Source organism: Podarcis melisellensis (genome assembly GCF_964234715.1).
Source record: "Podarcis melisellensis genome assembly, chromosome: 4".
Lineage (NCBI taxonomy): Eukaryota > Metazoa > Chordata > Lepidosauria > Squamata > Lacertidae > Podarcis > Podarcis melisellensis.
This window is the reverse complement of record NC_138531.1, coordinates 11,788,653-11,801,955: the sequence shown is the minus strand read 5'-3', so window position 1 is coordinate 11,801,955 and position 13,303 is coordinate 11,788,653. Positions and strand designations below refer to the sequence as shown.

At 41.7% G+C, this 13,303-nt stretch overlaps 1 protein-coding gene across 12 annotated transcripts in view; it reads left to right on the top strand.

Moving 5' to 3' along the window:
- Positions 1-13,303, top strand: part of MBNL2 (muscleblind like splicing regulator 2) — a 78,316-nt gene that overhangs the window by 15,869 nt on the left and 49,144 nt on the right. For all 12 annotated transcript variants that reach the window (XM_081907333.1, XM_081907332.1, XM_081907331.1 and 9 more), the window contains exon 2: positions 3,768-4,535. In XM_081907333.1, the coding sequence (XP_081763459.1) occupies positions 4,362-4,535 (174 nt within the window). In that variant the 5' untranslated portion in view covers positions 3,768-4,361. The remainder of the gene's footprint in view (positions 1-3,767; positions 4,536-13,303) is intronic.

Sequence of the window (13,303 nt, the reverse complement as noted above, 5' to 3'; positions counted from 1 at the left end):
AGTGTGTTTATACTGAAGTCTTTGTTTTTTATTTATCTCCCAGCTTAGTTGAAATATTACCTTCTTGATGGTTGAGCCAGTTCATCACAATGGGATTTCACACCACCAAAAAACCTCCGTATGTCCAAATCCTATGAGAATTATGAAGTACTGCTGATATTAACAGCAGAAACCAGATTCTGTGGGGACTTAATAGATAGTAGCTAAGCAGTTTGAACTCTCCCACGTGATTGGGATGAAGAAACGGCTCAAGGGAGTTGAGATCTGGAGACAGCACACACACACTGTATATTTAAAGCACATGACTTACCTCAAAGAATCCTGGAACTGGTAGTTTAACCATTGCAGAGCTACAATTTCCAGCATTTAGTTCCTAGACTACTTCGGGGAAAGTCATGTGCTTTCAATGTGCATTAAACATGTGGTGTGTACACAGCCAGAGAGGCAGCTCCCGCCCAGCAAAGGTAACCTTTAAATCAGACCTCAGCGTAAAGGTGTCCTATAGAATCTTCCACTTTCAGAGCTGTTGCAAGTTTGCATTTGCTAACATAGCATACGCCTACTTACACTTTTAACTTGCTTTTGTGGCATCAGAAAAGACACCCTCATTTAAGCAATGTGCCTTTTTGCAGCGAGTTACTAATGGCTTTGAAACTAACCTGACTGGCCTGATCACTTTCCACTTGCAAGAGTTGTTATCCATTACATCTTGCCTGGGCTTGACCGACAAACCCACAGGCAGAGTAGACCTAAGGCAGCAGATTTTATTAAAGATTTCACAAACTGCTTCCAAATCCTTGTTTGAAATTGAAATCCTAGTTTGACGTAGGTTTGGAAGCGGTCCTGGTTAGGGCTGGCCTTAAGTTGCCTGGCATTGGCAAGCTTTGGTTCTTGCAAACCACAGAAGGGAGGGGTGAAGCTGCTGCGCGTGAGGGGGATGGGGCAGAACAAGGACTGCTCAAACTTGTGGAACATTCCCAATCATTTGTTGATTAGGTGAGCATGACATGTGAACCGGTATGGTAAGCTAAACGTAATTGGCCTGTTGGCTTTTCAAAGCTCATCCCGACAACGAATGGGTGTCTCTCTGCAGTGAATTCAGTGTACAAGCAAGCCCCTATACACTTTGTAGTGACTTTGAAGTTCTTTAACTTTTACCTTAATATGTGTGTATTCTTATTTCGGCCTATTCCTAGGCGAGTTATCTTAGAATCATAGAATTGGAGGGGAAGAATCATAGAATTGAAGGGGACTGCAAAGGTCATCTCGTCCAATACAGGAATCTCAGCTAGGGATACCTCAGTTGGTAGAGCATGAGACCATTCATCTCAGGGTTGTGGGTCAAGCCCTACATTGGGCAAAAGATTCCTTCATTGCAGAGGGTTAGACTACATGACCCTCACGGTCCCTCCCAACTCTTTCATTCTATGATCGTGTCTTCTGTTCTTAACATTAGATACACTGCAGATTCTTTGAGATTTGTTTCTGATGAGTTGTTTAGAACAGCCTCACACGTCATGCAATACCTGCGTTTGCTGCTCAGTTTCTCAAGCAGGTGTAATTTGTGGACTTGCAATGCTGAATGCACACCAGAAGGGGACCTTCAGCCAGCTAGAGCTGTTAGTATGTGCAGACAGCTGTTGGTGTGCATATGCCCTTCATACTTAATGTGTGTTAGTCAAGACACTGGTGTAGTGCTAGTCTATCCCCAACAAGTGCTGCGTACAGAAGTTTATTTTATGTGCATTTGATGGGGTTGACCAGTTTTAGCTCATTTCTGAATGAAGCAGAGAAAATCATAACAAAAAGAGAGTAATGATCTAAGAATTGTGTAAGAAGAAAAAGGTGCTGCTGGACTCCCACAGGGAACTGCAAGCAGTTTTGTGTGGATATTGAAAAGCATGGGGGATAAAATGGAGCCTTTAGGATCCCCATGGCCTAATTGCTGCAGAGGAGAGCAACCATCCCCCAGCACAACCGTTTTGCAAATGACTGTCCCAAGTAGGGAGAAGAACCACTTTGGTGCTGTACTGCCTGCCGGAGAGGGTAGAGCTGCCACGGAAGTGACTTTAGGAAGCTGGTCAGACTAATGGTCCATCTAGTTCAGTATTGTTTTTTCTGCCTGGAAGTAACTTTCTAGGTTTTCAGATCATGCTCTTTTCCAGCCCTACCTGGGGCCCTTTGGATGTGCTCTGTTGCTAAGCCATGGCCACTCCCCAAAGTCCAAAGACCCTTAGACTTGCTCTTCTCAGCTCACCTGGTAGAACATTGCAGCTGATGTGAGGGTCCGCGGAGTCCTGAATCCTTCAGACCCTGGTCTGCAGCACCATACAGAGGAGCACGATAACCCACCACACCCAGGAAGGCTCCAGCGCTGTAGGGAGAGGTACAGCTGCCCTGTCCTGTTGCTTAAGGACCAGTTCAAGGATTTAACCATGATGGGAAGGGAGATGATGTTGGCAGAACAACAACCTGTGATGAATCCTCACTGCCATTCTCGGGGCACAAGGGGTGCCTTCTCTTGTCACAACAGATTTCAAAATGCATTAACTAAGCTGACCCAATACACAATTATCCAGCCTTGCATAAAGGAATTCTTTTCTAGAGAGTTTTTGCCGTTGTAGCAACATGGGCCCTGCTTCCTTTGCAGCTGATGGTAGATTTTTCCTCCTGCTTTCCCACATGGCCTAAACGCCACCTGTGCTATTATAATATAAAGCCAGCTTTGAAGTAAACCCAATAGATTTTCTTAATAAGCTCATTGCTATCCTGTAAATAGCATGAGGCACATTAAAAAAAACCCAACCTACCTTATAGTGGCTAGTGGATCAGTGGATCAGGTTAAGTAATCCTGGCAAGGAAGCTGTGGTTCATTTTAATGAAATTGTTACTTGTAGGTGAACATTATAAATAAGAAAACAAATAAACAAAGCTTGATCAGCCTTGCAAAATAATTCCATCCATTTGATTCCTAGTACACTTTTTGCTACATTCTGTGGTGCCAGTCACAATGTTTTGCAATGAAATCTATTTAGGGTTACAGACTTTGTCTCTGCTAAGAGATGAGGAACGCTATTTTTTTCCTGGAAGAAGGCACATTCAGAGAAGGCCTTTACCTCCTGAGGAAATGAGGACAGACTGCTTGGAGATAGCTGCTAAATAATGCAAACTAGGACTGCAGCCCTAAACACTGAGCATGCATAGGATTGCCTTGTGAGGAGTAAAACGATGAACTGGAAACTGTTATAGAGCCTTCTGAATAGTAAGCATGTTCATCTGCATTATGCTAGGACTAGAATGATCAGTAATTTGTTTTATATTTTTAATTTTAAAATATGTAGCTAGCCCCAAGACTGAGTGTCAAATGCGTTAAAACATTAAGAACTTTGTCTTCTCCCAGCTTAATCCTTCCCTCCCAAAGTCAGTCCAGACAGATAAATAACAAGTAACAGTGGAAAATGCTCATTTGTGTTAGCAGGTCTGAGGTGGAAAAAAACCTTACAACTGATACCTATAGTGAAAGTGACTAGTTAATAATAATAATAAAAAAGAACAAGTGTTTCCTGCAAAACTTGTGTTTGTCATTTAAGGATGAAGAGATTAGCTGATTGTGCAGTTTGTGCTATATTTCCTTTACATATCCTTGGCTTAAAAAATCTGTGGCACATTGTAAGAAGCAACTAATGCCATAAAGCTACTTAGATAGGGCGAAAAACCACAGGTAATTTGAAAGTTGTTTGAATAAGATTTCTGCTTTATTTTCACAGGTCCATGCATTGTTAAGTGCCTTTCTGAAGTCACTCGTACAAGAAACAATTCGTCTGCTTTTTTCCAGAACAATTTCTCTGCCAGCTCTTACCTTATGTGTCATCTGCAGCAGTTTGCCAGCCTCTTGATGCAAAACTGACTCCTGCATTTACAGAGCCTGAGGAAAATATTAGTTTGGGCATGAAAACTGCTGAATGTGTAGCTCTTTCCGTGTAATCAATGCCAACAAAGAGGACACAGTGGGCTAAAATGTTGTTGAGGAATGCCATTGCATGAAAATAAAACTTGCTTAACAAAACGGTGTCAACAAAACCATCGAGGGACTCACATTTTCTACAGCCAGAAATGCTACCGAGCATGAATATTGTGCAGCCAAAAGTCTACAAGTGGCACATATTGATTGATGATTGACATGCTTGCTGATAAATAGTTGTCTCATTCAGCTTCGTGCGCATTGGACTCTCTGAAGCATTTATTACATCATTGCTGCAAGGAGCTATTTACATTGAAAGGGTTTCCCTGAGTTGTTGGAATTCATAACTCGAGGTGATTTCATTAACAGCAACTCTCAAAATCTAAATCAATTGTACATCATGGCTTTGAATGTTGCTCCTGTAAGAGATACAAAATGGCTGACATTAGAAGTGTGCAGGCAGTTTCAGAGAGGAACTTGTTCACGCTCTGATGAGGAATGTAAATTTGCACATCCACCCAAAAGCTGCCAGGTTGAAAATGGAAGAGTTATTGCCTGCTTCGATTCCCTAAAGGTAAGAACTAAACATTATGTGTCTTGTTTATGGCAAGAAGTAATGGTTTATTAAGAATTTTAAAGATACTGCTGCTGTTAATAGTTGCAGTGTAAATTAAATACAAAGTATGGTTTGTATTAACAGCAGCTTAGAATCCAGACTACGATGTGAGCTTCCAAACGTACAGCAGGCAAACCATGGATTAGAACTTGCCTCTTTTTGTTTCCCAACCTCTCTCTATACCCAGCTTAATTAAAGTCACTGCTGTCTGTGTTTCAAAAGTCTGGTCTGGATAGAACAGCAGACTATGGTGTTCCACAGACTAGGACAGGCATAGGCAAACTCGACCCTCCAGACGTTTTCCCATCCCATCATCCCTGACCACTGGTCCTGTTAGCCAGGGATGATGGAAGTTGTAGTCGCAAGACATCTGGAGGGCCGAGTTTGCCTATGCCTGAACTAGGAAGTCAAGGAGGGAATAGGAGAATGGAGGCAGGTGAAGGGGAACACATGAGCCTGAAACTATTAACGAAAGCCAAACATGGGTTTTCCATTACATCCAAACTAGATCGTCATTCCTTTTATTTGAGGTGTTGTCTGAATTCAGCCTGTGTTGTATCTTATTTGAAGAAGAAGGGGGGGGGGGGGAGACTGCATATTTTCCTTGTAGCTGTGAATCTCAAAAGTCTGTGGTGTCACCTACTATGCCATGAGTAATAAATTGATTCACATAATTATAAGCTCCTGTGTTCCCAAAGTACTATCAAAAGAGGAGACTGCCCACTGTTCCTGCAGCTTTAATTGCTCTGGCCTTACCTCCCCTCCTGTCAGCCTCCACAATGTGGAGGTAATTCTTACACACAGGCTAATACATTGTGAACAACTTGTCTATAAGGCCACTTTCTCAAATGAATCTTAAATGGCTATGTTTTGAAAACTTCTAACGTGAATGTACAAACTAGATGGGCTGGATGCACACTCAACTTTACTCAGTCCCCTCTAGAATTAAAACTGATGCTGCGATTTAGAAAAATCAAGAGATTCAAAAGTGTTTAATATTGTCGTATTCTGAAAGCATCCCAAGCTCCTTTAGCCACAGATTCCTGTAAATGACACCTTTAGATGATGTACTTCATCTTCCCTTGCTTATTCTATCCTACCCAAGTCAACTGGCCTGGTGTATGAGAGTCAGAGCCCAGTATCTCTTGCCTGCATCCCTAAACCCACTCTCCTATAAACCCCAACATTTCCATTTAGCATACCCAGCACCCCAGAAGCTGTAGAGCTTCACCAAAGCTGTTTGATAGTCAGTTCATGCTACAGAGAGCACATATCTTCTTTCTTCAGCCACCACCTTCCTAAGCTAAGGGCAGCGGGGTTTCTGGGAGCCCATTGGCTTTTCCGCCCTCTCCTCACAGTCAAGTTGTGGGATCAGCCTGAGAAAGTCTCTCCGGCTTCTTGAAACTTTTTGTTTGTATAAAGCATAAGAGCAACAAAAGTTTTATCGTGCATTTTTTATTGTAATTGGTTTGGTTGTTTATACAGGCTTATTAAGAGTCAAATGCTTAGTTCTGACAATCAAAAGACCTGTTTGATTTTAAAACGTTGATGTGGTTAAATGATTAAGGCTATTTTTGGCTTAGTGGTGGTGCTTGGCCAGTGTGTAGACTTTTATGCTCTCTTTCTCAGAATGGTAAGTACTTGTCTGTCATGCCCATTCTCTCTCTCTTTTTTTTTAATAATATTTATTAAATTTTAAGAATAACAACAAACAGAAAAAAGAAAAAACACAAGAAAAATATAAAGACACAAAAATACAAAAATTACAAAATACAAAAAATACAAACATTTATCATAAGAAAAAAACAAAAACAAAAAACACACACACAAAAAACAAAAATCCCTCTTTTTAATTTTTCATCTTTGATTCACTTATTTTCCTGACTTCCTCACGCCTCCCTTTTTTGTATCCCTTTTAAAAATTAATTCAGCAAATTCATATCCAATTAATTTATCTATTATCAATCCAATCTTATTTTTTCCCTTGTTGCTAGAACCCCTTCAGTTCATTTCAATGTCTGTCCTGCCCATTCTCTCTTTGGCTTAGAGCCCCCTTCCATAAAATGTTTTTCAACTTTGCACGTCTTAAACCTACGACATTTGGATGTATGCATACCCTTTAAGAAGGGGAAGTGTTTGCATCACCACCAAGATGCAGGTTAGTCTGCAAATGTACATCTTGGCGGTAAACAGGTTCACACGATAACCTTCCTTTAAGATATTTCTGGTGTGTGTCTGGTCTGGAGAGAGATGTATGTTAAAGGAGGGCGGAGAGAGAGAGAAGTAACAGTAGAAAAAAGAAAGGCTCCTTCAGGAAAATCTGTTGGCTTTATATCATGAAAGTCCTTCACACAAACAATTGTCTTTGTGCACTATTAATGACCTTAATCCATGGATTATCATATTGTGTTTTAATAGCTTCTTAAGAGATGTTCTAGCTCATTTAGGACAGTGGAAGCATGCATGTTTTATTGCTACATGCACATCCTTTGCTCTCTTAGTCTATATGAGCTGCATATAAACCATTTTATGTCCAACGCAACTTGCCTCGCTACCGTAACCCACTCCTGGGTTAACTCCTAACATCAGACTTGCTCATCCCCATTATTCACTGTCAGTTCCTGACCTCTCCTCCATCGCTGTATTGCGTGTCCGTTGTCAACTGTTTGCCACTTTTGTGAATTTGTATAATACCAAGGAAGACATGGTGCTATGTGCAATTAAATATTTAGCAGCAGGAACAGGAGTCCAAGTGATTGAACATGTGTGAGGGTCACCATTGCCATTCTTTTTCATACAAGCAGAGTTATCTTTGCTTAAATTTTTATGTAAGCAAGTTTGCATGATGACCCCGGGGGCTGGGAGGCTTGTTCGCAAGTCACAGCACAGGGACAAACTCAGCATGATGGAAGCAAAGACATTTGTTTCTTCATGGATCTGCCCTTATTCACAGGTAGTGTGAGCATTGAAGGTTTAGAAAGAAAGAAAGAAAGAAAGAAAGAGGGGGGACACCTGTCACTTCTCACAATGATGGTGTGGAAAGTTCATCTCCCGCCAGCACCCTTCTTTTTTTCTTAAAAATTTGACCCACCTATCCGTTGCTTTTTGTCTGATTGGACAGATATGGGAACAGCAAGCACAGCTGCCCCAAACCACTCTGTCATTAACTCACTTGGTGATTTGGGGCAAGTCACAATATCTCAGTCTCTGTTCTCAGTCTCAATAAAAGATTAGGCACCTCCCTCCAAGCTGAATGAATGAACAAGGTGGAGAACTGTAAAATGATTAGGGGATGAAAACTTCTTGCCTGCTGCCCAGAATCTGCTCTACTTCTAGTTCATCTTTACAAGAGACATAACCCCAGAGGGGTTGCAGCAGAGCATGTGTATGAAAGTATCAGGGTTCTAGAGAAAAAGAAATTCATAATTGAAAGCATTTTGTTGGCCATATATTTTTACAACTTTTATTCCATGTTCATGAAACCCTTAACTGTGATACTAATCACTTGGCCAAATTTGCTTCAGATTCTCAGTGGTTACTAGCAGAAATGACCTGCTTGGTGTAGCAGAGATGCTACACTGACGTCCTGTTAGGTGGGTCACTATTACTTCCAGGAAGTTGGCACAGTGTAGATGCACCAGCGGAGCCAGTGGTGTTTTTCATCATGCCAACTTTTCTGCCACCTTCCTCCACCTTTACGCCTTTCTCCTATATATTCCAGGTATACCAAGTTAACATTTCTGATATAATACTATATTTGCAAACTTTCAGAAGAGAATTAACACATACACACGGGCAATAGCCTCAGACAGTTTTCAGCAGAATTAAACACTAATCCAAAAGTCTTCTTAAAAGGAAGGCTTGCAGTGAAGCCAAAGACATAGTATATCATCATCTCTGTGATTTTCCAGGGGGGAAGCATTATTGCAAATATGCATCAATATTTTTTTGGATTTAGCCACTGTCTAAGGGCTAGTGTTTGTTTGGGTACAGTTCATTAAAAGTCTGAACGCATGAAGACCCATCAACAAGAAAGCTCCACAAAGGGAGAATAGGAATGGAAAAATCACCATGAGGTGATCCAAATTATTGGATAACCAGGGCCAAAGCAAAAGACAGCTTAACATTACTACCCATATTTCACATTAATATTTGTTAGCTGTATTGACTGGCAAGATACCAGGTGTTTTTGTTTTCCTTTAACATTATAATCAATCATGTTTGTAGGAGCAGTTGCATAATAATTTTAAAAAATGCAATATTTTGAAATATTTCTGCCCAATAACTGACCTTTATAAGCCTAGAGGCTGTATTTTGAACCAAGTTTCTGTGCAGTTTTGAAAGACAGCTTCATTGGATAACAGTGCCTGGTATGAGCTGAAGCTGATGAAAAGGTGCTTCATGAACAGAGGTCACTTGGGCCATACCTAGGAACCTGATCATTTTAGGGGGAGTGCAAATCAATTCAGAGCAGGCTGAACACCACCTGCCTGACCAGATGTACCCCTTGCCCATAGCCACTTTTGGACATATGGTGAAAAGTGGGGCATGAATGCCTTAAATAAAATAATAGAACTTCCGTCTTGTCAGGATTGAGTTTCTGTTTAATAGCCTTCATTCATCCCATTGTCTATCCCAGACAGTGATTCAACAGTCTGACCACCTCACTTGTCTGAGATGCAAAAAGGAGAACTAGAGCTGGATGCCATCAACCTATTTTATAGACTGATGCTCCTGGGGCATGGGAACTGTGAGGATCTGAATGCATCCGATCCCTGAAATAGGCACCTTGTCTGTTTTAAAGACATCTGTTTTCTGTACCAGAATATGAATACATACATAATGTTTATATCTTACCTAGGGGTGGCAGGAGTTCAGCAGTAACTAATCCCAGATCTAAAATTGTGGCCCTCCACTCTTCAGCCATTTAATCCAGATCAATACTGAAGTGATCACATGGATTATAATGAGATAAATATTTGAAGAAAACATGCATGCTAATTTTTCCATTCCATACACATAAACTTGGCCCAAAATGTTTGAGACTTAAATTGTTTGGAACTTCAATGCATTATGTTCCTTAAGAATTGATGCCTAGAAGCACAATAGCTAACCCTGTGCCGGAGTGTTCTCTGCCTGAGAGCAAGGTACTAATACTAAACTTAGCAGATTTATATCTCAGTTCCAATAGGGAACACCACCATGTTGCCAGCCCTATAACAGAGCATATCTGATGTGCATGGCCTCTGGATCTGATATTATCTCTTTGCTGCTGAAACAGATTCAGTGCAGGCTATCCAAATAAGGTAAAGGTAAAGGTAGGGGCCGGGGGCCAGCTTTCCGGAGACACTTCCGGGTCACGTGGCCAGCATGACAAAGCTGCATCTGGTGAGCCGGCACCAGCGCAGCACACGGAAACGCCGTTTACCTTCCTGCTATAAAGCGGTACCTATTTATCTACTTGCACTTAAGGATGCTTTCGAACTGCTAGGTGGGCAGGACCTGGGACCGAAAGACGGGAGCTCACCCCGCCGCGGGGATTCGAACCGCCGACCTTTCGATCGGCAAGCCCTAGGCACTGAGGCTTTTACCCACAGCGCCACCCGCGTCCCCCTGGCTATCCAAATACCTTTAAGTAAATGATGAACAGTAGCATCAAACAACCCTCCTCCCCAGTATTCATTTTTACTAAGGGAGATGGCAAAAACCTTGGTTGTAATTTTAAAAGTTACCATTTAAATCAGGCTGTAGTATGACAATACTTAATTGTTGTAAAGCGTTTTCACTTGTTCCCAGTGCTTCACGTGCTTTCTGTGGTTGTAATCCTTCTGACTCTGCAAGGTGTGCAAGCATTATTATTCCCATATTTCAGATGAATGGACTGTTGCTGAAAGAGAATGTCATGCCTAAGGACACATAGTAGATTCATGGCAGGGGTGAGATTTGAACCAGCACTCCAACTGCAATTGCACCATATATTTGTATAATGGCATTACCATATTAGCATTTTTTTTCCAACTCCTTTCCTAATACTCCCTAAGATGGAGCTGACACACAGTGACCACAACCCCAGTATCTCTTTCCTGGCCAGTCATCACCAGTTCAGACCCCATTAATGTATATATGCTGTTAGAATTTTTTGAATTTAATAATCACGTAAAAATGATTTGAGTAAGTGCAGCTTCCCTTAGATTCTTATAATCTAATAACCCCCTGTTTTTAAGGCTTTCATACTAAATAAATAAGAAAAATCCTGCTTTAAAATGATTTAAATCAAACTTCATTTTTACTAGTCAGATATTTTCTAAAGTTGGTTGTACATCAGTACAACAACAAAACAACATTATTATTATTATTATTATTATTATTATTATTATTATTATTATTATTTATTAGTTGTACCACACGCATCTGTCTGAGTTGCCCAAGCCACTCTAGGCAGTTTCCAACAAAATCTAATAGAACATAATGAAACATCAGGCATTAAAAAAATCCTGATGACTATGGAAAGTTGCATAATTGTGTCTCTCTTTGACATCTGAAGGGAGGGCATTCCAGAGAGCAGGCGCCACTACAAAGAAGGCCCTCTGCCTGGTTCCCTGTAATTTCACTTCTTACAATGAAGAAACCACCAGAAGGCTCTGAAAACTGGACCTCTCTTTCCAGCTGGGTTGAACAATGGGGGGCGATAGACATGCTCCTTCAGGTATACAGGACCGATGCCGTTTAGGGCTTTCAAGGTCAGCACCAACACTTTGAATTGTGCTCGGAAACGTACTGGGAGCCAATGCAGGTCTTTGAGGACCAGTGTTATAATGGTCTCAGTGGCCGCCCCCAGTCACCCGTCTAGCTGCTGCATTCTGGATTAATTGTAGTTTCCAGGTCACCTTCAAAGATAGCTCTACTTAGAGTGCATTGCAGTACTCCAAGCAGGAGATAACTAAAGCATATACCACTCTGTTGAGACAGGACGCAGACAAGTAGGGTCTCAGCTGGCGAACCGGATGGAGCTGCTAGACAACCGCCCTGGACACATAATTGGCCTGCCCCTCCATGGACAGCTGTGAGTCCAAAATGATCCCAGGCTGCGTACCTGGTCCTAGGGGCATAGTTCCACGGAGTCCTCCACACCTGCCCACTTGCTGTCCCCGGTACTTCTGTCTTGTCGAGATTCAGTCTCAATAAATCTGTAATTATTATTATTATTATTATTTATTATTTATACCCCGCCCATCTGGCTGGGCTTCCCCAGCCACTGTGGGCAGCTTCCAAAAAAATATTAAAATACTGTACTACATCAAACATTAAAAGCCTCCCTAAACAGGGCCGCCTTCAGATGTCTTCTAAAAGTCTGCTAGTTGTTGTTCTCTTTGACATCTGGTGGGAGGGCATTCCACAAGGTGGGCGCCACTACCGAGAAAGCCCTCTGCCTGGTTCCCTGCAACTTGGCTTCTCGCAGTGAGGGAACCGCCAGAAGGCCCTCGGTGCTGGACCTCAGTGTCCGGGTAGAACGATGGGGGTCAGATATACTGGACCAAGGCTGTTTAGGGCTTTAAAGGTCAGCACCAACACTTTGAATTGTGCTCGGAAACATATTGGGAGCCAATGTAGGTCTTTCAAGACCGGTGTTATATGGTCTCGGCGGCCGCTCCCAGTCACCAGTCTAGCTGTCACATTCTGGATTAGTTGTCGTTTCCGAGTCACCTTCAAAGGTAGCCCCACGTAGAGCGCATTGCAGTAGTCCAAGCGGGAGATAACCAGAGCATGCACCACTCTGGTGAGACAGTCCACAGGCAGATAGGGTCTCAGCCTACGTACCAGATGGAGCTGGTAAACAGCGGCTCTGGACACAGATTTGACCTGTGCCTCCATGGACAGCTGTTAGCCACCATCCATCCTCTAACTGCCTCCACAAACTTACAGAGTTCTCTATACTTACATGCTCTGAGAGCAAGCCTCACTGAACTTAATGACACTACTTTTGAGTATGCCTCTATAGGATTGCACTGTGATTTGATTTGAAAGTAAGGGCTTCTGCTTGTTGTTCTTTAGACACATGCCAATCCCAGAAGAAGAGTTCACATTCTTTTCAGAGAATAATGTATTTTTTAAAATAATTTTTTAAGAGCTCATCTGACTGCTGAGGTAGCTGCAGGGTATAAAACTGGATTCTGTTCATGGGTTATTCTGAATGAATAGAGATTGGCTTCTTGGACCTAGTGGCTGGATCACAATACTTTTGATGATTTTCTAGTCCCTGTTCCTTCTCTAGTTACCATAATAATGCACTACTTCTGTATATAGATAGAGAGATCTTCTCATTATGTTTGAATGAGGGTCATGGAGTCAGTTGTAAATGACTTTGCTTTAAGATGTTTGAATGTAGCATGTTTGTATTGTGTTCAGACCTCCTTTTAAATCCGCCTCCCCCTCCCCCCCAAAAAACCCACACTCATCCTTATAATTGGAAGAATAGGTCAACCAATGATATTTACCAACATATTTAGTAGGACTGGGTTTTGTTTTTCAGGTTTTCGGGGTTTTTTTGTTTTTGCAGCTGTAGCATCTCCTTGAAGTAGAAACATCAAGATATAAAGACACATTCACAGGCTTGTAATAGCTTGTCTTAGTAATTATAGATTTGTTTCAAATTGTAGCCTTCCGCTAACAGAAGAGTCTGTCATCTTACATTGAAATGAGCAATTAAGTGTACAACTTGTAATATA